We start from the raw sequence: 24190 nt of genomic DNA on the forward strand, positions 1-24190 counted from the left end.
CCCCTAATCTGCCATAGGCCCCTATATACCGCCTCCTCATGCTGCTGCCAGGTCCACAGTGTCTCATGCCATGTGCCACTTTCAGGTCTCCTCACACTGCTGGTGTGTTGAATTTTTTGACATAGGGTGCTGGCAGATTACGGGCCTCCCATTGCTGCTGCCAGGCACGTAATCTGCCATGGGCCCCCGTACCGACTCCTCATGCTGTGACGTTGCAACAAGGTGGAATTCAACCCTACATATGTTAGACCGCCTTTACGAACAGCGAAAGGCCATCACCGATTTCCTGATGTTAAAAGCGGATAAAGGTACTCCCTGTGTAACTTAGATGTCAGCCATTGGCAGCTCATGCGTGACACCTGCGCTTGCTCAGGCCCTTTGAGGAGGCCACGCTATTCGTGAGTCGGCAGGACTATGGGATGAACGACGTCATTCCTCTGTTGCACGTCCTGGAACAAATGCTGTTAACAATGGCTGGTCAGGGTGCGGTAGACGTGGCGCACAGATCTCAACGCCACATGACCCCTGTGGGGGCAGGACAGGAAGAAGAGGAGGAGGTAGAGGAGGACATTGGTGCTCAGGAATTATTGAGTGAAATGGGTGGTTTTTCCACTCAGCGGACAGGAGTGGAGGAGCAGGAGCATCTGGTAGAGGAGGAGGAGGAGGAGGAGACAGAGGACCCAGACGCACCGTGGCAGTATGCTGTGGAGATGGAGGCAGGGAGTCCCTCGCATTCCTTGGCACAAATGGCCCATAGCATGCTCGCTTGCTTGCGTAGCGACAGCCGAATAATAAGCATCAGACAGAGGGATGACTTTTGGCTGTCCACCTTGTTGGACCCTCGCTACCGTTCAAAAATGGTGGCCTTTTTCACACCTGCTGAGAGGGAGGCCAAAATAACGTACTATAAAAACCACCTATGTAGTCAGCTGGTCTCTGCCTGTCTGCGCCAACGTCCATCCTCAGACACTGTGGGCCCTGTGCGCTCGCGTTCCGCTGCCATGGCAGCAGGGGAGGGGTGGGGTGGTAGGAGCAGTGGCAGCTCCACCAGCAGCGGCTGCCTCAGTCTGCAGTCGATGATGAGTAGCTTTCTTCACCAGCGCAGTGAGGAAACTACTAACCAGCCGCAGCAGCAGCAGCAGCAGCAGCATCAGGTGGACCTGGAGCAGGACCTCAAACAACAGGCTTAGGCCTACTTGGACAGCACCCTGCCAACCGAGGTAGACAATCCCCTTGACTACTGGGCAACGAAACTTGACCTTTGGCCCCAACTAGCTGAATTTGCCCTTGAAAGGCTGTCATGCCCGGCCAGTAGCGTGGCATCGGAGCGCGTGTTTAGTGCGGCAGGAGGTATTGCAACTCCGCGGAGGACACGACTGTCCACCCAAAGTGTGGAGAGACTGACGTTTGTGAAAATGAATCAGGCGTGGATTAGTCTGGATTTCAAACCACCAGTTCCTGACACAACTGACTAAATCCGCCATGAATCATGCCCCAAACATGTGCCACTTTCAGGTCTCCTCACACTGCTGGTGTGTTCCATTTTTTGTCATAGGGTGCTGGCAGATTACGGGCCTCCCATAGCTGCTGCCAGGCCCCTAATCTGCCATGGGCCCCTATACCGCCTCCTCATGCTGCTGCCAAGTCCAGAGTCTCTCATGGGTCCCTGTACGGCCTCCCATTGCTGCTGTCTCCATCGCCACACTCTGCCATGTGCCACTTTCAGGTCTCACACACTGCTGGTGTGTAGAATTTTTTGACATAGGGTGCTGGCAGATTACGGGCCTCCCATAGCTGCTGCCAGGCCCCTAATCTGCCATAGGCCCCTATATACCGCCTCCTCATGCTGCTGCCAGGTCCAGAGTGTGTCATGGGTCCCTGTACGGCCTCCCATTGCTGCTGTCTCCATCGCCACACTCTGCCATGTGCCACTTTCAGGTCTCCTCACACTGCTGGTGGGTTCCATTTTTTGTCATAGGGTGCTGGCAGATTACGGGCCTCCCATAGCTGCTGCCAGGCCCCTAATCTGCCATGGGCCCCTGTTGTCGCTTGTTGGCATATTCCGCTCGTTCAGATGCTCCTTCTCCTGCTACTCCTCTTCACGGATTCCGTCAGCAGTCTTTCTTGGAATCCGTTTCCAAGAGACAACAGTTTGCGAGCACGCACCAGACGGTGCAGAAACTGAACGTCCTCCTGTCCAAGTTGCTGCTGCCAGGCTCGTAATCTGTCATGCGCCCCTGTACCGCCTCCTCATGCTGCTGCCAGGTCCAGAGTGTGTCATGGGCCCCCGTACCGACTCCAAATGCTGCTGCCAGGCCCGTAATCTGTCATGGGCCCCTGTACCGCCTCCCCATGCTGCTGCCACGTCCAGATTGTGTCATGGGTCCCTGTACGGCCTCCCATTGCTGCTGCCAGGCCTGTAATCTGCCATGGGCCCCCGTACCGACTCCTCATGCTGCTGCCAGGCCCGTAATCTGCCATGGGCCCCTGTACCGCCTCCTCATGCTGCTGCCAGGTCCAGAGTGTGTCATGGGTCCCTGTACGGCCTCCCATTGCTGCTGTCTCTATCGCCACACTCTGCCATGTGCCACTTTCAGGTCTCCTCACACTGCTGGTGGTTTCCATTTTTGTCATAGGGTGCTGTATGGCCTCCCATTGCTGCTGCCTCCACCGCCACACTGTGGCTCCACACTCTGGTTTTGGCCCCGTGACTGGCCAAATGAGTGAAGTGTGCGGTGATTCTAAGATCGACGGCACTCATCTGCATGTCATACTGCCTGACAGTATTATTTCTCTTCCCCAGCAGACTCCAAGGGCATTTAAATTAAAGGTACAGTGTTCAGCACTAATATTAAGTCTCTCTGAAGCCTAGAAACACCCTTTTTTAAGTTAAATTCACAGCGAATATATTCGACTCGAATCGAAATTTTTCTACGAATTCGCCGAATCAGTCGAATCGAATTTTTGAATACTTCGCTCATCTCTAATTATTACGTTTAATTCTAGGGCCCAGGAGATTCTCTCTGTCCAAATTACCGACTTCTATAATCTCATTATCCAAAATGTCAGTATTATACCCTTTTTCAACAAATTGAGATTTGAGAACGTTAACTTGGGAAGTGTAATCCTCCAATTTGTTGCAATTTCTGCGAATACATAAAAATTGACTTTTGGGGACCCCATTTAGCCATCTGGGATGATGGCAACTAGATTTTGGGATGAAACTGTTTCGATCAGTAATTTTGAAGAAACTTTTAGTTAAAATGCTTGTCCCCTCTTGAAAAAGTGTTAAATCTAAAAAGTTTATTTCGTGATAACTGTATTCATATGTCAGCTTGATATTAAAATTGTTATAATTTAGAGTATTAAAAATATTAATTAGCGTGAATTCGTCTCCCTTCCATAGGAGTAAAATATCGTCTATATAGCATTTATAAAAAACAAGGTCAGGCCAATCCCTAGAGTAAATTATCTCTTCCTCCCAGTTGGCCATGAACAAATTGGCCAAGCTGGGGGCAAACTTTGCCCCCATAGCAACACCAGTGGTTTTCAGATAGTATTTGTCACCAAACCAAAAATAATTATGTGTCATTGCGAAATCAAGGAGTTCCATAATAAAAAATGTTTGTGATATTGGAATGTCATCAGATTTGTTTAAGTAAAAATCCACTGCCGTCAACCCATCAATATGTTTTATATTGCTATATAATGTGTGGCAGTGCGGTGTCCTGCCACGGTCAAACTCAAGTTGAAAACCCTGGATTCTCAACCAGGCAGGTTGAGGGGCTCCAGAGAGTTAATGTATTGCAGAGGAAACTGACTTTTCGGTTTTCTCATTTATTTATTAAGTTTGTTTTGGGGATCTGGAGCCTGGAGATTTCGAAGAGATCTGGGAGGGATGAAATCTCCAATCCGGGGTCCGTGTTTTGAGAACCCCCAGCACACTGAGTGCACAGGTGTGTACAGGCCTTTTTATAGGGTCCTAACCATAGTTCTGGGCTCCACCCCGGCAAACGGAGTCAGGAGGGCTCCACAACGGCAGGCAGGAGGTCTCTGCCTTGGAGTCAGGTGGAAGCCAGACTAGCTGTGTGCTAGTGCCATATTTTGGGAATACTCTGCAGGAGACAGAGTTAAAACTATGTACAAGCCAGGAGGCTGAATACTGTTAATTTGATTGATGGTGGATACCCCTGCGTGGGAAGCATTTTATTTGAACTTTCTTGTAAATAAAATTGGGCAAAAAGGCCCTTAAATAGAAGCGAGTTGCTTTGTACTTTGAAAAAGCTCTACCAGTTTAAGCGAGTTCCCACAAATGACACTACATCCGCCGTCACTAAGTACGTGGGATGTTGTAACTCAATAGTTTTTAGGTCCACTAACACCTGCTTAGTGTCTTTTTAAAGGAGTGTTAATAACCAGCGGTTGCAGAAAAAAATCTATATATGCGTGACGTTAAAGATCCTATACCGCTTACTATTGGTCTTCCCGGGGGTTTAACCGGATTTTTATGGACTTTTGGTAAGCAGTAGAAGACAGGTAATCTGGGAGCAATAGGACAAAGATAATCCTTCTCTTTCTTGCTCAATATACCTTCTTCATAACCTTTTTCAGAATGCACTTAAGAGTCTTTTTATACGACATCAAAGGATTATTTTGTAATACTTTATACGTATTGCTATCATTCAATATGTCACCAACTTGTGCTATGTAGTCTTTTTTATCAAGGACAACAACTCCGCCCCCTTTATCCGCAGGGTGAATAACTAATTATTTTTCTATTAACAGATCGTCTTTCAGTTTCTCCATTTTTTTGGGGCCTTTGGAGTCCCAATTATTGATTTTTAATTTCTCTAAATCCTTTAGGACCATATTCCTAAAGATAGAAATATGGGAGTGGGCCAGAGGGTTAAATAGGGAGGCGTTTTTTAAATGTGATGATTTTATATGTATCGGGCCTTGGGTATTGGTCTGTCTAGTTAGAGGGTTATTAAGAAAATATCTTTTCATGGCCAAGCGTCTAGTAAATTTATGTATGTCCACAAAAGTGTTAAATTTATTCAGGTTGGTACTTGGTGCAAATTTTAAGCCTTTATTCAACACTGATAATTCTTTATCGGTTAGCACTTTCGAGCTAGGATTAAAAATACCTTCCTTATCTATGTTCTGCGTTTTTTGTCTGTTGATCCGCTTTCCTCCTCTTCTTCCTCTGCTCGTATATTTCTTTTGTGTGCCTGGCCTCTCCCTAAAAAATGGTCCTGTTGGTATTCAGGATGTGTTTGTGATCTTGGATAATAATCCTCCTGTGGTTTTCCATTGTGATGGTAGTCTTGGTTAGGGCGTAGCGGTTCATTATATGATGTATGCGGATTATGATGCTTAAAACCCTTTTTTTTCCCCTTATTAGAATTAGATTGTCTGTAATCGAGGGGGTTTGGTTATGGGTGTAATTGGTCTGGAATTGGTTATGTTCTTGCCAATACATCCTCTGTCCCCCTCGGTCATTGTTAGCGTTACCTTGGTAGTATTGTTGATATTGGTTATAATTGTGTGGTCTATGGTTATCATTATAATGTTGATGTGGTTTGTACTGATTTGTTGGAAGAGATCTCATATCTCGATACCCAGTGGATGGACTATAAGAATTTTGTAATGGTGTAAATCTATTCCTAGTGGGTATATTCGGTGAAGGTTGATACATATTATCGTGGTGTGACTGAGGTGGGCCTCTGGGGGTGTGCGGGGGTCTAAAAGTTTTTCCTCCCTCCATTCCCTCTAAAATTGAGGTTCCCTTTATTTTGTAAAACATAAATAATGATATGTATCTAGATATACATATACGTGCCGCGCTCCACATTTAAAACTAAACTACTCATAGTGAATGATATTACAAATAATACCGTGAAAACAGAGTGCTTCAAACAAGTGCAACATAAAGTGTGTAAATCAAAAAAATGGAATTTATAAAAATAATATTCTGCCAATTATATAACAGTCCTCTTTATGCTTCTATAGGTGAAGTATATAGTGCCACACTTCCCGTGCTCTGTGGATAGGTGTGCGCTCACCTCCTTGTTAGCCAGACAAGCTGGCTAAACACACTTTTTGTCCTCACTGGACAAGGTGGGAATCTTTACTTTAGCTGCGTATCTCCATCCAATGCTGGGTTGCCTTATTGCCACCAGAGGTCTCCCTCCTTCCACACTTAACCCTCAATGGATTTCTTATGGGGGTGGTAAAGATGACTTTTCCTCCTCTCAATTGCACCATGTAAAAACAAAAAAACCACAAATGGTGCCTTATCCTTTGTGAGGTCAGAGCCTATTTATTATTAGGAAAACGCCACTCACATTTGATCCATAAGTGCAGTTATCAGCTGGCATGTGTATCAATCCTGTTTAGCTGGCGCCGCTCGTCCACCGCGGCGTCGTGACGTCAGAGCCCCTCCCCTACGCGTTACGCCACAGGGTCACGTGGCTTCATCAGGGGGATTGTAATAAGACGTCACTGCGCTCTGCTCTCTATATATAGAGACAGTCGGCGCCATTTTCTTGTGGTCCGCATGGGCGCGGCCATTTTCCTATGGTTTGTGTGCACCGATCTACTTCTGATGTGTGTAACACACATCAGAGGTTCTATTTAGAGTAACGGGTGTGCTTGTACCTATTCTGACTTCATTGTCACAACTCACCAGCCTCCAGGATCATGAGACACACGCAGCTTTACAAATAATGGATACAATCCAAAGAACGGGTTACATGCATAATACTATTAGAATCTATCTATATTAATAATTTAAATATGTGCTCGTATTAAAACATAATGCAATTTAATTATCCCTACCAAATGAAATATATATGTATATGTACCTTTTAATTACCATACCCATATATAAGTATACACAACTGATAAAATTACATAAAATTACAATATAAAAACTATGGAGTAAAAATTAAAAATATAAAAGATAAAATCCATCAACCCAATACATCATATGAGGCCCTCATGTCCGCCTCATACCACCTGACACCCCATTCTATATCCTATCTTTATTTATATCCCTGTTCATATATATTCCTCATTATTAGTATTATATCACTTCAGCATCCACTACAACCTATTCCTTTAATTCACACTAAGAACTATTTCCTATTATTTAACACTACTGTATGATTGTGTGATTGTGAATGTATGCTGTCTCTATCTCTCAATGGTTACTACTCTCCATACAGCTCCTTACAATATAATTATGTATTTCTATAATCCCTATTGAGGGTGATAACAGATACATTAAAATACTCTTTACACATTACTAATAAAACACGTGAGGTCAAATTCCTTGTTCAAACCATGCGGGGCCATACATTTCATTTCATAGATCCATTTGGATTCTTTTTTGCTTATCTCCCGTACCAGATTATCGCCTCTCCAATGTCTATTATGCTTCTCTATTCCCCAAAATTGTAATTTGGATGCATCTTGATTGTGACATAGTCGGAAGTGGTCTGAAACATAGTGGTATTTATATCCTCTATTAATGTTGTATACATGCTCCTTAATGCGTTCTTTTAGTGCTCTTTTTGTTCTGCCAATATATAAAAGATTGCATGGACACTTCAACGCATACACCACTCCCTTCGTTTCGCAGGTCATAAACTGTTTAATTTTATATTCCTTATTATTGTGTGTATTGATAAATGTGAATCTCCGTCTCGGGTTAGCTACGACTCTCTTGCATCCATAGCATCTCCCGCATGCATAGAACCCTTCACCTTGAAAAAAAGTGTAGTTGGAATTTTTCAGTGGTTCCAATACATTTTTTACCAACGTATCTCTTAAGTTGGGTGCCTTTTTATATACAAATTTCGGTTTTGGGGAATAATGTGCTTAAGGTGTTTGTCTAATTTTAATATCTCCCAGTGTTTGGAGATAATTCTCTGGACCGCTTTGTACTGTTTATGATAATCCAACACTATGGGCATATTATAATCTTCCCCATCTCTCTTTGGTTTGTCCATCAGTAAATTATCTCTATTCATTTGTCCCACTTCATATCTTTCTTTTTCTATTGTGACTGGGTCATATCCCTTCGCTACAAATCTATTTTTTAGTACTTCACTTTGTACTTTGTAGTCCTCTTTTCTACAGCAATTCCTTTTCACCCTTATAAATTGGCCCTTCGGGATATTCTTAATCCACGGTTGATAGTGACAGCTCGTAGTGGGTATGTATGCATTCCGATCCGTGGTCTTAAAATAATTTTTTGTGTATAGTAAATGTCCTTCTTTCTTAATTGTGATATCCAAAAAATTAATTGCATCATCATTAATAGTCCAGCTAAGATTAATGTTGTCTCTATAATTATTCAATTCTTTATAGAACAATTCTAAATACTCTTTATTCCCATCCCATATGAGGATGATATCATCAATAAATCTGCGGTACAATCTAATTTCCTTCCTGGGATGCTGGTAAACAATCTCCTCCTCCCATTTAGACATGTACAAATTCGCCACACTTGGGGCGAATTTGGCGCCCATCGCCACTCCCCTAATTTGTAAATAATAATCCTTCTTGTACCAAAAATAATTGTGGAGTCGACAAAATTTCAGACTTTTGATGATGAATTTTTTGTGTTTATTAGGAATGCTCGAATATTTATTGAGAGCCCACTTAATTGCTTCTATTGCTCCTCTATGATCAATATTTGTATATAATGAGGAGATATCAGCTGTACTCATCGTCGTATCGCTGTGTGCCTGCACTTCCTGTATTAACTTAATGGCATGCTTCGTGTCTTTTAAATAAGCTGGTGTGTTCTCTACTAAGGGTTGTAGGAAGCTGTCGATATACTCTCCTAGTCTGGATGTCATGGAATCTATGCCATTAATAATTGGCCGACCTGGTGGTTTGGTGATATCCTTGTGAATTTTGGGTACTGAATATATGACCGGCAATTTACATACAGTGGGTGTTAGATACTTTTCTTCTTTACTATTTAGTACACCTTTTTTAGTCCCATACTTTACTAGTTTAATCAGCTCTTTTTTATATTCTTTCGTGGGGTTTCTAATCAATTTCTGATAGGTATTGGTATCCCCCATCATTTCTTCCATAGTGTCTTCATATTGTTCTTTCGACATAACCACTATGCCTCCCCCCTTATCCGCTGGCCTGATCACTACATCTGTCCTTTTCTTCAGACTCTTTATACCTTTCTGTAATTGTATATCTTCTTTGTATTTTTTGATTCTCAATTTTTCTAAATCATTACTCACTAAATTCTTAAAAACATTAATGTATTTACCATCTATGTTCGTAGGGTTAAAAGTGGATTTGTTCTTCAGACTGGTATGATATTCATATGTGGATTTATTGGGGTCAATCACATTAATTGGGTGCTGTGCAAAATATTTCTTAAGGTTTAGATTTCTAATTAATTTTTGTAAATTTACGTAAGTATCAAATTTATTCATGCCTTTAGTGGGTGCAAACTTGAGTCCTTTATCTAACGCATAGATCTCTTCTTTTTTGAGAGGGATTCCACTGATATTAAAAATCCCCTCCCCTTTTAATCTCTCCTTTTTTTGTTGTTGCCTTCTTCCTCCTCTGCACCCCCTCTTTTTGGTTTTCCCTTTGTTTCCCCCCTTTCTATTTGTGGATACTGGTTCCATCCTAAAAAAGGGTCATATATTGGTGTTTCTGGTGTTTGTGATGCTAATGGTGAAAATCTATTGTATTGCGGTACCTCATATCTATCATCCATAGGTTTATTATAGAATTGAGGTCTTTGGGGTCTAGGTGGGTATTGTGAGTAAAAATTAGGCTGTGGATAGTAATTCTGTGGTCCTCTTGGTGGGTAACCACCTTGGTTTTTATTATAATATGACCTACCTCCCCAATACGGTTGTTGGGGTGGGCCTCTATAGTTGGGTTTCCAATTTTGTTTATTATTGGGCTTCCTATACCCTTGTGCGCTTTGGTTTGGTCAGCTTCCTACAACCCTTAGTAGAGAACACACCAGCTTATTTAAAAGACACGAAGCATGCCATTAAGTTAATACAGGAAGTGCAGGCACACAGCGATACGACGATGAGTACAGCTGATATCTCCTCATTATATACAAATATTGATCATAGAGGAGCAATAGAAGCAATTAAGTGGGCTCTCAATAAATATTCGAGCATTCCTAATAAACACAAAAAATTCATCATCAAAAGTCTGAAATTTTGTCGACTCCACAATTATTTTTGGTACAAGAAGGATTATTATTTACAAATTAGGGGAGTGGCGATGGGCGCCAAATTCGCCCCAAGTGTGGCGAATTTGTACATGTCTAAATGGGAGGAGGAGATTGTTTACCAGCATCCCAGGAAGGAAATTAGATTGTACCGCAGATTTATTGATGATATCATCCTCATATGGGATGGGAATAAAGAGTATTTAGAATTGTTCTATAAAGAATTGAATAATTATAGAGACAACATTAATCTTAGCTGGACTATTAATGATGATGCAATTAATTTTTTGGATATCACAATTAAGAAAGAAGGACATTTACTATACACAAAAAATTATTTTAAGACCACGGATCGGAATGCATACATACCCACTACGAGCTGTCACTATCAACCGTGGATTAAGAATATCCCGAAGGGCCAATTTATAAGGGTGAAAAGGAATTGCTGTAGAAAAGAGGACTACAAAGTACAAAGTGAAGTACTAAAAAATAGATTTGTAGCGAAGGGATATGACCCAGTCACAATAGAAAAAGAAAGATATGAAGTGGGACAAATGAATAGAGATAATTTACTGATGGACAAACCAAAGAGAGATGGGGAAGATTATAATATGCCCATAGTGTTGGATTATCATAAACAGTACAAAGCGGTCCAGAGAATTATCTCCAAACACTGGGAGATATTAAAATTAGACAAACACCTTAAGCACATTATTCCCCCAAAACCGAAATTTGTATATAAAAAGGCACCCAACTTAAGAGATACGTTGGTAAAAAATGTATTGGAACCACTGAAAAATTCCAACTACACTTTTTTTCAAGGTGAAGGGTTCTATGCATGCGGGAGATGCTATGGATGCAAGAGAGTCGTAGCTAACCCGAGACGGAGATTCACATTTATCAATACACACAATAATAAGGAATATAAAATTAAACAGTTTATGACCTGCGAAACGAAGGGAGTGGTGTATGCGTTGAAGTGTCCATGCAATCTTTTATATATTGGCAGAACAAAAAGAGCACTAAAAGAACGCATTAAGGAGCATGTATACAACATTAATAGAGGATATAAATACCACTATGTTTCAGACCACTTCCGACTATGTCACAATCAAGATGCATCCAAATTACAATTTTGGGGAATAGAGAAGCATAATAGACATTGGAGAGGCGATAATCTGGTACGGGAGATAAGCAAAAAAGAATCCAAATGGATCTATGAAATGAAATGTATGGCCCCGCATGGTTTGAACAAGGAATTTGACCTCACGTGTTTTATTAGTAATGTGTAAAGAGTATTTTAATGTATCTGTTATCACCCTCAATAGGGATTATAGAAATACATAATTATATTGTAAGGAGCTGTATGGAGAGTAGTAACCATTGAGAGATAGAGACAGCATACATTCACAATCACACAATCATACAGTAGTGTTAAATAATAGGAAATAGTTCTTAGTGTGAATTAAAGGAATAGGTTGTAGTGGATGCTGAAGTGATATAATACTAATAATGAGGAATATATATGAACAGGGATATAAATAAAGATAGGATATAGAATGGGGTGTCAGGTGGTATGAGGCGGACATGAGGGCCTCATATGATGTATTGGGTTGATGGATTTTATCGTTTATATTTTTAATTTTTACTCCATAGTTTTTATATTGTAATTTTATGTAATTTTATCAGTTGTGTATACTTATATATGGGTATGGTAATTAAAAGGTACATATACATATATATTTCATTTGGTAGGGATAATTAAATTGCATTATGTTTTAATACGAGCACATATTTAAATTATTAATATAGATAGATTCTAATAGTATTATGCATGTAACCCGTTCTTTGGATTGTATCCATTATTTGTAAAGCTGCGTGTGTCTCATGATCCTGGAGGCTGGTGAGTTGTGACAATGAAGTCAGAATAGGTACAAGCACACCCGTTACTCTAAATAGAACCTCTGATGTGTGTTACACACATCAGAAGTAGATCGGTGCACACAAACCATAGGAAAATGGCCGCGCCCATGCGGACCACAAGAAAATGGCGCCGACTGTCTCTATATATAGAGAGCAGAGCGCAGTGACGTCTTATTACAATCCCCCTGATGAAGCCACGTGACCCTGTGGCGTAACGCGTAGGGGAGGGGCTCTGACGTCACGACGCCGCGGTGGACGAGCGGCGCCAGCTAAACAGGATTGATACACATGCCAGCTGATAACTGCACTTATGGATCAAATGTGAGTGGCGTTTTCCTAATAATAAATAGGCTCTGACCTCACAAAGGATAAGGCACCATTTGTGGTTTTTTTGTTTTTACATGGTGCAATTGAGAGGAGGAAAAGTCATCTTTACCACCCCCATAAGAAATCCATTGAGGGTTAAGTGTGGAAGGAGGGAGACCTCTGGTGGCAATAAGGCAACCCAGCATTGGATGGAGATACGCAGCTAAAGTAAAGATTCCCACCTTGTCCAGTGAGGACAAAAAGTGTGTTTAGCCAGCTTGTCTGGCTAACAAGGAGGTGAGCGCACACCTATCCACAGAGCACGGGAAGTGTGGCACTATATACTTCACCTATAGAAGCATAAAGAGGACTGTTATATAATTGGCAGAATATTATTTTTATAAATTCCATTTTTTTGATTTATACACTTTATGTTGCACTTGTTTGAAGCACTCTGTTTTCACGGTATTATTTGTAATATCATTCACTATGAGTAGTTTAGTTTTAAATGTGGAGCGCGGCACGTATATGTATATCTAGATACATATCATTATTTATGTTTTAGGTTTTAACACAGTTTATGAGCAATGTGTAAAGTGCTGAAGCACCAGTAGTTATATATGGTTTGAGACAATTATCACGTTAAGGGAAGCATCTCGTTTTGGCTCACGAGTATAACTTATCACATTTTCCCTTTATTTTGTGTTGTGATTTCTACCTCTTGTGGATTGTTAGTGAAATCATATCTAGTGGTTTCCCATTTGAAGACTTCCTTCTCCCTGTAGTCATTTAAATCTTGTGTGTATTTTTTCCTCTTTTTAATTCTTTGTTCTTTCTCCGTTTTCTCTAATAGTAATCTCAATTTATCGGATTCTACTCTATATTCATCACTCTCCATATATTGGGAAAGTTTTTCCTTGGTTTTGTTTATTTCAACATCCAAATATTCTAATTTTTTCTTTTTTCTGTTGATCAGAAATTTCAGCAATTCTATACCTTTACTATTAAAAAACAGATACCACTCAGACTCGCTGTTGATGTCATCCGTTTCTGGTGGAATATCCCATCACATAGATCTAGCGCTCGTTTTTTTTTTTGATATTTTCATTGGATTGGTATTGTTCTGTCACATGTTCTGTCCCCCTTTGTAATGTACAGTGCTGAGTGAACCATTGACGCTTTATAAATACTGTATAATAATAATAATAATATCTACTAGTTGGTACTGATATAGCATTCTTCGCATTGCTTTCCAACTTCTACTTCCCTCTCTCTGCGCATGCAATATTGTATCAATCTGAGGATCCATGCAAAGTTAGAATCCCCTGCCACAATCAGTTTACCCTTTTTGAAATCCAGAAGTCTTCCCAGTATATTCTGGGTTTCTGTTGGGGCAGTAAATATTTGCCAATGTACACTCAATTTCTTGTAATCTCCCCTTCAGAAACAAAAACGCCCCTCAGGATCCTCCAACCTCTCCTCCAACTTAAATCTTAAGTTCTTGGCTATGCCAATTGCCACTCCTTTAGCCCACTTAGTAGTTGAATCAGCGTAATACCAGGTTGGGTAGTATCTAGAATATCATTTTAGATTTGTTTCCTGTAATACATGCGTTTCTTTTGAAAATGCTATTCCAATAGATGGTTGTTGTAATTCTCTGAGGATCATATGACTTTTCCCTGGTATATTCAATCCCTTATCATTGTAAGTCATAAAATTGACCTCCTCCATCTCTCTTGTATATATATTATTTTTTTCTTCTCCTTCACTCTCTCGTTCTCCTACTAAGGGTACCATCGACTTTTCGAAGGAGCAAGGAGCAATCACCTGTATAATTCTCCCTCCCCTTCCCTGCCTCCCTCCTTCCCCTATTTATAGCAAGAAGATATTTGCTAGAAAATCTATTCCCTCCCTCCCTAATGCCTTTGGGCGTTAGTTTTGCCCTAGAATCTGTCGTGGGACATTCCCACTAGCGATTCCTATATTGGGGTGAGGATTTAAACACACACGCCCACTCTGTCCCCCCTGTGCTGCCAAACTCTAGATCCTAGATGTCACGAGAAGGGGGACGGAGTGGGCTAGTGTGTTCCACCCCTTTTTTGTTTAGCAAAGATAAAAAAAAAAAAAGTTGTGATTAAAATACTACTAAAAAAAAAGCTCTATTTGTGTGGAAAAAAAAAATTATAAAAATGTCATATGGGTACAGTGATGCATGACTGTACAATTGTCAGTACTGAAAGCTGATAATTGGCCTGGGCAGGAAGCGGCCTAGTATTGAGGTAGATAAAGCTGTACTCCATGTAACATTTTTTAAGCAGTTACATCAACAACATTTTTTTTTATTTTCTTCTGGGATAAAGGTTTTATATAAATGATTAAAAGCTGATTATAAGCATCCTTATCAGTTTTAAATGATTTATCTCAGTCCTCTAAATGCCACTTTTGCTGGACAGCTTGTTCTGTTAAAGGATATTGGCAAATAACAGACTTACTGGCCAGATCAACAAGTAAAGATAAAAGAAAAAAACATGCTAAAAAAGAAAAGAATGCAGCCGCCACATCTAAGAATTGGTAAGCTGCAATATATTACATTTTTGTTTTGGGTTCAATACCGCTTTTAGTTTAAAGAGAATGTGCACTTTTTGGACCTTGGAAAAAGAGGGTATAACTTAAAAGCTTGTCCTAATAGTTTAACTGTTAGCACAACTAAAAAATGTTAGACAATAGTCCCCCGTGTGGATTATATTATAGTTATTACAACATTCTCTTTTGGATATATTTTCTGGGGTTTTTTTGGTCTCATTATAGGTGTCTCAGTAGAGGTGCACACACAATGCCCCTTACCTAAATTACTGCCTCTCCACTCTCTTAAATGACAAGAGACCAAATTATTATGCAGGGATTGATGCAGTGTTGTATTATAAAGCACTTCACAGTAAATTAGGTGCTTTATAATAAAATATATAGATAAGATAGTATACAAAAAAACGGCCAATCCTATAGGGAAAAAAAGACACTTGCTCAAATGTTTTTAACAAAATGTCCCCTTCACAATACAACAGTGTACAATAAAAAAACACAGATTAACCACTGTAAAAAGTACTCCAGAGCTGACATAGTATTACAAAACAGGTCATGATTGTGCTATACAGTGGCCACATTTTGTATTCTCCCTCTTAACCAGCTGGGGGAGCTCTGGGCTAGTTTTCAAATATTTTCCACTATCCTTACTTGTTTTATAGAAAAAGCAGGTTGTTTTCAGAGCTCAATTGCTCAAGCTAAATTTACATACAATCGAATAAGTCAAAAGTGTGACTCATCCTATATCTCCCCACTTCCTCTATTTTCTGTTTAGATGGCTTAGTACAGAGTTAAATCAGAAATCAGGGTTTGCAAGTAAAAAGCTTTCCATAGAAAACCTATAGTTCTTTGAATCCTTTATCATTAGTGCACTCTGCATTAAATGTTTTATAAAACATTTCATGTAAACAGTAAAAACAACAATTTAAACACTTATAAACTAAAAAAAAAAAGAATAAAATAATTGAATGAATAAATAAATAAAGCTGACCCCAGACAATTAACATTTCCCTTTATTCATGTAGCACATGTGGCTATGGAGGTAACTGTTCTTTTTTTTCTGATATATAGCATATATATTTACAACCAATGAACGGTTAAAAAGAATCTGTTGAGCTGACTAATTGGATTTCTGTCTTAATGTTGTGTTTTTATTGTTGCAGCAACAGCAGCCTGGCAGTAACCCCTGTATCAGAAGAATCATTCACAGACAGTGTTAATAACCTCAGCTTGGCACATTTAGGCTTACAGGACAGGCCAGAAAGAAGCAACAAAAGGCTTGTGTCTCATTCTGTGAGGTAAGCATGCTCTTTGTTGTTTCATAAAAAAAAAAAAATCCTCTTTTTTTCTGAATCCAGAGACATCTTTCAATGTTACTTTCTTCTGCAGAGTTCAGAGTGTCCCAGGAGATTCTGATATCCGAGGTCGAACAATGTGTCGAAGAGCAACGAGTTCCAATAATTCACAGAATAATAACTTGAGTACTCTTTCATTGTCAAATCCAGTTTACATATACTCCAATCCACTGTACACATCAAACTCTTCAGAATCATTATCAGAGTCATCTAACCTTCAACCATCCTACAATTTAGCATACTGTCCTTTAACACCAAAAAGTAATGTTCTTTTGATTACACGTGCCCCATCTGTAAGGGACCATAATGTCATACATGGACCTTCGAAGGCTGATGTTACGGAAGAGTTGAGATTTTGGCATGCCAGAGCACAAATGAGAGGATCTGATGCAATAAGACCAAGATCCTTAGATAGGAAAGGAGCTGTAACGATTCGCAGAGGGGTATCTTGGAGTCATGCTTTAAGCTCACAAAAAACACAGGTAACGAACTAGTGATTATCTAGTACTGGCTAAATATTTGTATACTGTTATTAAGAATTAGACATCGCGGTCCCTTAGATTAGGATTTCTCAACCTATGTGCAGAAGCACCCAGCTGTGCCATTTAGGCTTGACAGTGGTGCCATGCTGTGTCTGGTATTTTAGCACAGCGACAGGTGTTTTCTGTGGTGCAGGTTGGTGGGCCTTCAACACCATGAAAAACACAAAACACTAATTCAGGGTGGGTGACATTCAGGGCATCCTCACCATTCAGAAAGGTTTGGAAGTCTGCCTTTGTTTATCTGCACCACCTCTTGCCCACTGGCATGCTGCCACTGCGGTAAAGATTTCGAGGTAGGACTCTTTGTGAGAAAAGGGGGGTTTAGGATTCTGATGTGAGGACTCATGTGAAAAGAGAGGGTGAACTGTGGTTCTGATCTAAAATGTGGGACGGAGGACTGTGAAGGTGGAACCGAGGACCCTGATGCAAAAGAAGGGGGGGTGACCGAGGACTCTAATGTGAAAGCTGTGGAAATGAAGAGGCAGGGAAAAGGGTAAAGGGAAAAGGGAATGAGGGAGGCAGAGGACTCTGATATGAAGGGGTGGCTTCTGATGTGATAGGGGACCCCCTTTTAGACTGGGTTGCCTCAAGATTTTACATATTCTCAAAGTGTGTGGTGAATGAAAAAAGGTTGAGAAACACTGTCCTAACTACACCTAAATGAAGATAGCTTTTAAACAAGGCTCTCACCCTGTGTCTTGTGATAATATAAGTAAAAAACACTGCTAGAAATTGCTGTTGGAGACCACTTGTGATCTGCGTCATATGCAGGACACACCCAGAAAATGATGAACAAAGTAAATATATTAATACTACCAGCATCCCATGTGTTTGTGTGTCCTTCCCCCCCCCCACCTTGATATTGTTTACAGTTTATGGCTCAACATTCTGTGCCTTGTCTGTGTCTCCCTTTTTTGTGTGTAGCGCTTCCCCCATAGGAGCCGCTGAATATGATGGATCCTCTGTTCTTTGCCTCAACACACCAGGTTGAGTGTACAAACATACAGTGGGGACAATTCTCTAAAGGTTATCACATGCGTTATGTCAGTCACGTGACCACATATTGCATGCAATACTGAAATGTCAATTCACTATTGCTAGTATGCGGTATTTACCGCTTGGTAAATACTGCATTAAAAGACCTTTAAAGTCAATTCACAGAAGGAAACAAATAGTTAAATGCATGCTTTATTAAGTAGTGGTCCAGGCATGTGGTATGTACTTGTAACTGTCATGGTTGTTAAGGAGTGGGTAGCCGACACGTTCTTAACAACCCATAAGTTATCAGCTGTCAGCATGATTCCCTGCTGGCAGCTTAATGTGAAAAAAAAATAGCTGGCAATTAAAAATTAATCAAAATAATGGCGTGGGCCCCATCCTTATCCATACCAAGCCCCCCCCTGAACCATACTAGGCCATACTTTTATCAGGGGTGCACCCAGATCCCCACCCCCCCCATGTGAATGAGCATGGGGTATATGGTACTGCTACTCATTCATGCCCCCTGGTAATGTCATTGTCCAGGGCATGCTAGGTCTATGACTTGACCTGCATGCTCGGAGAAGGGTCTGGTATTGATTTTGGGAGGGACCCCAAGCCCTTTTTTATATTTTGGCATGAGGGTTCTCCTTAACATCCATACCAGACCTGAAGGGCTTAGTATGGATTGGGGGGGGGGGGGGGGAGAACCCCACGCCGTTTAAAAATTTATAATTGCCGGCAATTCTTTTTTATACATTCTACTGTCAGCTGATACATTACCGCATGTTTTCACTACTAAAATACTGCATGACTTAATAAAATAACTTAGTATTTTTGTAGAGTTTTTTTAATGAATGCCAAATTTTTTTTAAAAAAATGCTGTGCAGTATCTTACCATGTACTCAGATGCAGTAAGTTACCATTTATTGAATTCTCCCCAGTATCACAGGAAATCACTGAAGGTAATACCTATGTAAAATATTGCACTAATATTGATTGCAGGATGTTAATTAACCACAAGATGGCAGTGTTCTGTGGTTTAGTTATTCAGACTTTATTGAAGCAAAGCCTTGTTGAACACATAAAATGATATCAGGATCAGGGGCGGACTGACCATTCGAGCACCCTGGCACTGCCCGAGGGCCCGGGGTCAGTAGAGGGCCCCGTGAAATGCCCCTGGTACCTTTTTATAGGTTTTTTTGAGTGTGGGCAAGGACATAGGGGCCCCATGATCCCCTATTGCCTGGGGGCCCCATGAGTTGTCAGTCCGCCCCTGATCAGGACTCAGACTGAACTCAGACAAACAGAGAACAGAATATATTTCCCAGAAGAGCTTGCAAAGGGGCAGGAGCATATATATTGAGAAGCCTGGGAACTTTCCATGAAGGAAGTAAATGGTGAGGTGAGTGTGTCGAGAATGCAGTGCAGGACTCGGAGGATCCAGGCTGGATCAGGCTGCATCACAGAGAAGGAGAATGGGAAAGCAGACCAGTGGTATTGCTGACGAGCAGGACATCATGCTGTCCTCAGCATAGTTTCTTTAACAGAAAGATCTAGAGAACACAGGGGCCCCACAACAGAGAGGACCACTGTTTGCGCTGCAAATACTACAGACTGGGTGAGAGGGTTCCATAACCCAGATTGTCACAAGTTGCAAGTGTTATTCTGTTATTTTCAACTGTTCCAGCTTAGTACACCTTACACCACCACAGTTTGTCAAATTGAGACACAGACTGCCTCATTAGGTACTGCAGCCTACGGCTTTATTGTCTCCCTATTATTCTGAAACCGCAGGACTCTTGCTACAACACATGCTCCCTGCAGACAGGATCTCATTTCAAGCCTCTTTCAGCTTTAAAGGAACTTGCTTCACCAGACTAATTCATCACTTGTAGGGGTTCAAACTTTGCTGAAGTCTGCCTCCACCCTTTTCTTCAACCATAGCAAATTCCTACATTAATCTTCTGTGTTAGAGACCTTAGCCAGTTTTCAACACCACTCTAAGGATAATTTTCCTATTGCTGTACCATCCTGAGGAAATCTTGCTCTGACACAAAAAAATCTCAACCTTGATGTGCACCAACTAGGGCCCCATCAAGTGCACAGATTTGTTGCCATTCCTTGATGAGATACTAATGGGAACATTATTGCTTATAAAAAATTAATCTCTAAAGTTAAACCCTGTTCCCAGCTATTGACAACCCAAAAGGGAGTTAGCCCAGCATCTTGGTTGTCTACTTCAGCTCACTTGGGGGAAAGATACACTATATTGCCAAAAGTATTGAGACATCTACCTTTACACGTACATGAACTTTAAAAGCATCCCAGTCTTAGTCCGTAGGGTTAAATATGGAGTTGGCCCACCCTTTGCGGCTATAAAAGCTTCAACTCTTCTGGGAAGGCTGTCCACAAGGTTTAGGAGTGTGTCTATGGGAATGTTTGACCATGCTTTGAGGAAGCACATTTGTGAGGTCAGGCACTGATGTCGGACAAGAAGGCCTGGCTTGCAGTCTCTGCACGAATTCATTCCAAAGGTGTTCTATTGGGTTGAGGTCAGGACTCTGTGCAGGCCAGTCAAGTTCCTCCACCCCAAACTCGCTCATCCATGTCTTTATGGAATTTGCTTTGTGCACTGGTGTGCAGTCGTGTTGGAATAGGAAGAGGCAATCCCCAAACTGTTCCTACAAAGTTGGGAGCATGAAATTTTCCAACATGTATTGCTTTGCTGATGCCTTAAGAGTTCCCTTAACTGGAACTAAGGGGCCAAGCCCAACTCCTGAAAAACAGCCCCACACCATAATCCCACTTCCACCAAACTTTATACTTGGCACAGTGCAGTCAGGCAAGTACCGTTCTCCTGGCAACCACCAAACCCAGACACATCCATTGGATTGCCAGACAGAAAAGTGTGATTCATCACTCCAGAGAACACGTCTCCACTGCACTCCAGTGGTGCTGTGCTTTACACCACTCCATCCGACATTTTGCATTGCACTTGGTGATGTAAGGCTTGGATGCAGCTGCTCAGCTCTCTACGCACTGTTGTGCTAATCTGAAGGCTACATGAAGTTTGGAGGTCTTTAGCTATTGACTCTGCAGACAGTTGACGTCTGCGCACTGTTCACTTAAGCATGCACTGACCCCACTCTGTCATTTTACGTGGCCTACCACTTTGTGGCTGAGTTGCTGTTGTTCCCAGTTGCTTCCACTTTTGTTATAATGCCACTAACAGTTGACTGTGGAATATTTAGTAGCAAGGAAATTTCACGGATTAACTTATTGCAAAGGAGGCAACCTATCACAGTACCACGCTTGTATTCACTGAGCTCCTGAGAGCGACCCATTCTTTCACAAATGTTTGTAGAAGCAGTCTGCATGCCTAAGTGTTTGATTTTATACACCTGTGGCCATGGAGGCGATTGGAACACCTGAATCCAATTATTTGGGGGGTGTCCCAATACGTTTGGCAATATAGTGTATATCAGTGCTGGAATTGATTTTAAACTCTCACCCTGTAGAAGATTTGGGTTTACTTAACCTCTTCATGCCTAAGAGTAAAACAAATCTAAATGCCTAAGCACAATTTTGCAATGTTGACATGTGTTAGTAAAACCGTACATATCATCACAACTACTTTGTACATGCAGGTGAATTATACCTTTTTTTTTCAGGACAAGTTGGGCTTTCATTTGGTGGTAAATGGTAATGGTTATCTCCTGATTTTTTGTTCTTATCAAAGGAAAACTGGCCCAAAATAGTAAAACAAAAAAATCTTTTTTTTTTTTTTTATTTGGCTGTGTGTTTCTTGTTACTACCATAACCTACCACCAAAGAACAACCCAAAATAAATTCTCCAGCTCTTGACGATCGCAGCAATACTATATATATATATATATATATATATATATATATATATATATATATATTGTGGGGTTAGCTCAGGTGGGGGATCACCTTCCCTGGGAGGTAGACCGCACACCTGTCTTTCTTTAAAATCTGACTGGTCGTCAGTTTTATTAAAGGTTGTAAAATATCAAAACCAAACAAACCACAAAATAAATCCTTGCCATCCAGGCATTAACTAAACATGGAAGTTTTCCTCTCTCACTGGTGAAGGCCTTCTCCATGTCACCAACAAAAACAAGACAATATTACCTTTTCTCTTGTTTGTATAACAATCACTTTCATGCACAGCTCTCTTAAGAATGGTTCTCTGAGTCCCAGGGCTCCAGCCCTGCCTTATTTATACCAGCTGTTGGTGGTCATCAGTGGACCACAAAATCAGGTCCGGAACCACCTTTGCCATAGTGGCCCAGAAAACCCAGAGTGGATTTCACTTTAAACTCTCAAGTATGACCGAATGCGAGGTGACACATAGCGTCCATCGATCACCTCGCCGTTCATACTGTCACAATATGTTATTTGTACCCATAGTACAGCCCAGAAACAATAGTGCGCATTTTGTTGTCTTGTTTTTTACCTAAAACACATTGCATTGACACTAACTGACACTGATACCATTTTTTGTTTAAATCTTGACCTTTGACCCTAATCTTTTGACCTTGACCTTTGACCCTGACCTTGACCCAAACACTAACCCTGGCACTAAACTAGATCAAACCTTGATCTAGGTATTTTTTCTTTATTTTTTCTTTTATTTTTTAATATTTAATTAATTTCCCCTCTATGCCAGGAGTTAGAGAGATACAATGTATCTCTCTCCTCCATTCATAGAGAGAGAAAAAAACAAGGGGGCCGGGCTGTACAGTGACTGATCACTGTGATAGCCAATCAGAGGCTATCACAGCGATCACTTGACCTGGAATCAGGAGTCCCGGGTCCCGATCGTTAGAATGGGACCCGGTGCTCTCAGTGACACTGTGGTCTTTGTGCTGGGAGTGCGCCGCACGGTGTGCTCCCAGCACAAAGACAGGTACGCAAATATACGGCCCCACAGAAAAAACCCCAGTTCTGTGAGGCCGCATATTTTTGTTACGTCGGCATCAAGGGGTTAAAGTGATACCATGCTTGAATATTCTGTAGAACCTTTTAGAGTGTTTCCTTTTTTTTAATGGACATTTATTGTCTTTCCTTTTGTGCTTGCACTTCCTATAACCTCAACTCAATCAGACTATTTGTGAACCTTAAATTGTGTGATTATTTTGTGGTTCAAAGCCAGGGGGTTCTGGTCAAGGTTTAACAGTGGTGTCAGCAGGGGCTGTGCTTCCAAAAACAGGCTCAGAACAGACAGGGAACCCAAAAATACTCAGTGGCCCTCAAGGGGGTATCGCTACACTTAGTACCCAGTAGCAGCACTATATCAAAGAAAGCAGGCATCAAACCAAGGTTTGAAAGGCAAGCAACAAACGAACAAGCATAATATTAATTACAGTCATGTCCATAAATATTGGGACATCGACACAATTCTAACATTTTTGGCTCTATACACCACCACAATGGGTTTGAAATGAAACAAACATGATGTGCTTTAACTGCAGACTGTCAGCTTTAATTTGAGGGTATTTACATCCAAATCAGGTGAACGGTGTAGGAATTACAACAGTTTGCATATGTGCCTCCCACTTGTTAAGGGACCAAAAGTAATGGGACAATTGGCTTCTCAGCTGTTCCATGGCCAGGTGTGTGTTATTCCCTCATTATCCCAATTACAATGAGCAGATAAAAGGTCCAGAGTTCATTTCAAGTGTGCTATTTGCATTTGGAATCTGTTGCTGTCAACTCTCAAGATGAGATCCAAAGAGCTGTCACTATCAGTGAAGCAAGCCATCATTAGGCTGAAAAAATAAAACAAACCCATCAGAGAGATAGCAAAAACATTAGGCGTGGCCAAAACAACTGTTTGGAACATTCTTAAAAAGAAGGAACGCACCGGTGAGCTCAGCAACACCAAAAGACCAGGAAGACCACGGAAAACAACTGTGGTGGATGACCGAAGAATTCTTTCCCTGGTGAAGAAAACACCCTTCACAACAGTTGGTCAGATCAAGAACACTCTCCAGGAGGTAGGTGTATGTGTGTCAAAGTCAACAATCAAGAGAAGACTTCACCAGAGTGAATACAGAGGGTTCACCACAAGATGTAAACCATTGGTGAGCCTCAAAAACAGGAAGGCCAGATTAGAGTTTGCCAAACGACATCTAAAAAAGCCTTCACAGTTCTGGAACAACATTCTATGGACAGATGAGACCAAGATCAACTTGTACCAGAGTGATGGGAAGAGAAGAGTATGAAGAAGGAAAGGAACT

The 24190-nt window shown here is 41.1% G+C and overlaps 1 protein-coding gene across 1 annotated transcript in view; it reads left to right on the top strand.

Annotated features, from left to right (window-relative positions):
• The window catches only part of INAVA (innate immunity activator), a 112949-nt gene that overhangs the window by 81923 nt on the left and 6836 nt on the right, over positions 1 to 24190 (top strand). The window contains exons 8-9 of the mRNA XM_089664065.1: positions 16210 to 16344; positions 16436 to 16883. Coding sequence (XP_089520191.1) covers positions 16210 to 16344; positions 16436 to 16883 — 583 coding nt within the window. The remainder of the gene's footprint in view (positions 1 to 16209; positions 16345 to 16435; positions 16884 to 24190) is intronic.

Source organism: Staurois parvus, unplaced genomic scaffold, assembly GCF_062004578.1.
Source record: "Staurois parvus isolate SC_StPar_1 unplaced genomic scaffold, SC_StPar_1.0 ptg001823l, whole genome shotgun sequence".
In the NCBI taxonomy this organism is placed as follows: domain Eukaryota; kingdom Metazoa; phylum Chordata; class Amphibia; order Anura; family Ranidae; genus Staurois; species Staurois parvus.